The 1,829-nt window shown below is 60.1% G+C and overlaps 1 protein-coding gene across 1 annotated transcript; it reads right to left on the bottom strand.

Annotated features, from left to right (window-relative positions):
• Positions 1-236: 236 nt before the first annotated feature.
• Positions 237-1,640, bottom strand: EMH_0085690 (uncharacterized protein; the record flags this gene model as incomplete). The annotated part of the gene is made up of 1 exon (XM_013500935.1): positions 237-1,640. The coding sequence occupies one exon, from the start codon at positions 1,638-1,640 to the stop codon at positions 237-239; it is 1,404 nt and encodes a 467-aa protein (XP_013356389.1).
• Between the last annotated feature and the right edge of the window lie 189 nt (positions 1,641-1,829).

A 1,829-nucleotide genomic window follows, 5' to 3' on the forward strand; every position in this document is an offset into this window, starting at 1 on the left:
CTACAGCAGCTGCTGCAGGAGCAAGTATACCTGCTTTCGTAGCAGCAGCCGCTGCTGCCANGCTGCTGCTGCTACAGCAGCTGCTGCAGGAGCAAGTATACCTGCTTTCGTAGCAGCAGCCGCTGCTGCCATCAAATCAGCAACGCGTTTGATGCGCGTGTCGCAGCAGCAGCAGCTGCTGCTGCTACGCTGCTGCTGCTGCTGCTACGCTGCTGCTGCTGCTGCTGCTGCTGCTGCTACGGTGTATCTGCAGCAATGCCAAGAGATTGAGCAGCAAACATATCGTAGAAAGAGGAGAGCTCCTGCAGCTTGCGTGTTTCCTCTCGGACTGCTGCATGCAGCTGCTGCAGCTGCAGCGCCACTTGCTGCAGCCCCGTCCGCTCTTCTGCTGCTGCTGCTGTGGGTACTGCTCCTGCTGCTCCTGCTGCTGCTGGAGTCGAAGATGCAGCGCCAGGGCCATCTGCTGCTGCTGCTGCTGCTGCTGTATCTGCTGCTGGGGAGGTCCCGACGCTTGAGCCCACAGAAACCACCGACACGGTGGCGGCGCTGCTGCTCCGCCGCTGCTGCTGCTGCTGCTGCTGCTGCATGTCTTGCAGCAGGAAGATGTCTTTAATATCTGCTAAAGATACAACGCGAGGGGCTGAAGCTGCTGCTGCTGCTGTCGGCTCTGCTGCTGCTGCTGCTGCTGCCGTGCCTGCTGCTGCTGAAGTGGCGGCGTCGGCACGAACATTTTGTCTTTCTTCAGGCACATTCGATGCGCATGTGCTGCTTTCCATTTCTGCTGCTGCTGTTGCTGCTGTTGTTGCTGCTGCTGCTGCTGTTGCTGCTGCTGCTGCTGGCCTAAGACCCAGCAGCAGCAGCAGGTTCTTCCGTCCGCCTGCGAGTTGCTCCAGCTGCTGCAGTGCAGCAGCAGCAGGCCCCTCCTTGCATGTTGTCAGCAGCAGATCTGTGGGTTTATGTTGCTGCTTGCCGCTGCTGCTTGCTGCTGCTGCTGCATCTGCTGCAGCAGCTCGCTGCACCTGCTGCAGCAGATGCGGTGAGGCCTCCCAGAAGGCCCGCAGCTCCTCTGCTGCTGCATCATGCAGCACAGCAACAGCAGCACAAAGCAGACGCAGCTGCTGCTCATTCAGTTGCAGCATCTGCTGCTCTTGCTGCTGTTGCGACTCTTGCTGCTGCTCCACCTGCTGCTGCTGCTGCTGCTGCTGCTGCACAGGCCCGCTTGCATCGCCAGAGGCGCTGGATGCTGCTGGTAGGTCTGCAGCTTTCCCTCCTACTGTCTTTGCTGCTGCTCTTTCTTCTATCTCTGAGGCCGCATCTGCTGCTGCTGCTGTTGCTGCTGTTGCTGCTGTAGTTGCTGCTGGTGTGAAGTGCACACAGATATCAGGGCCATCCAGGCTAAGAAAAGGGACGGGTATGCCGGGAGCGTGCGGTAGCTGCTGCTGCTGTTGCTGCTGCTGCTGCTGCTGCTGCTGCTGCTGCTGTGCTGCTGCAGGTGTGTGTGTGTTGCTGCTGCTATCTGCTGCTGCCCCAGATGACAGCGCAGCCAGCTGCTGCAGCGCGTCGTGCAGCTCCGCCGGCATCATATCTGCTGCAAGTGTTGCTGCTGTTGCTGCCATGTGCTGCAGCCCTGCTCGGCACATTTCCGCGCTGCCGCTGCTGCAGCTATTGCTGCTGCTGCTGCTGCTGCTGCTGCTGCTGCAGAGGTCATCAGCAGCGCCAAGAATGCCCTTATAGAGGGTAGTAATGAGATCAACGGCAAAGTCCGGCGCTGCTGCTGCTGCTGCTGCTGCTGCAGCTGTGCCGGTATCACTACGTGGTGCAGCAGCAGC

This window comes from Eimeria mitis, genomic scaffold (assembly GCF_000499745.2).
Source record: "Eimeria mitis Houghton genomic scaffold, Emh_scaff6065, whole genome shotgun sequence".
Taxonomy (NCBI): Eukaryota; Apicomplexa; class Conoidasida; order Eucoccidiorida; family Eimeriidae; genus Eimeria; species Eimeria mitis.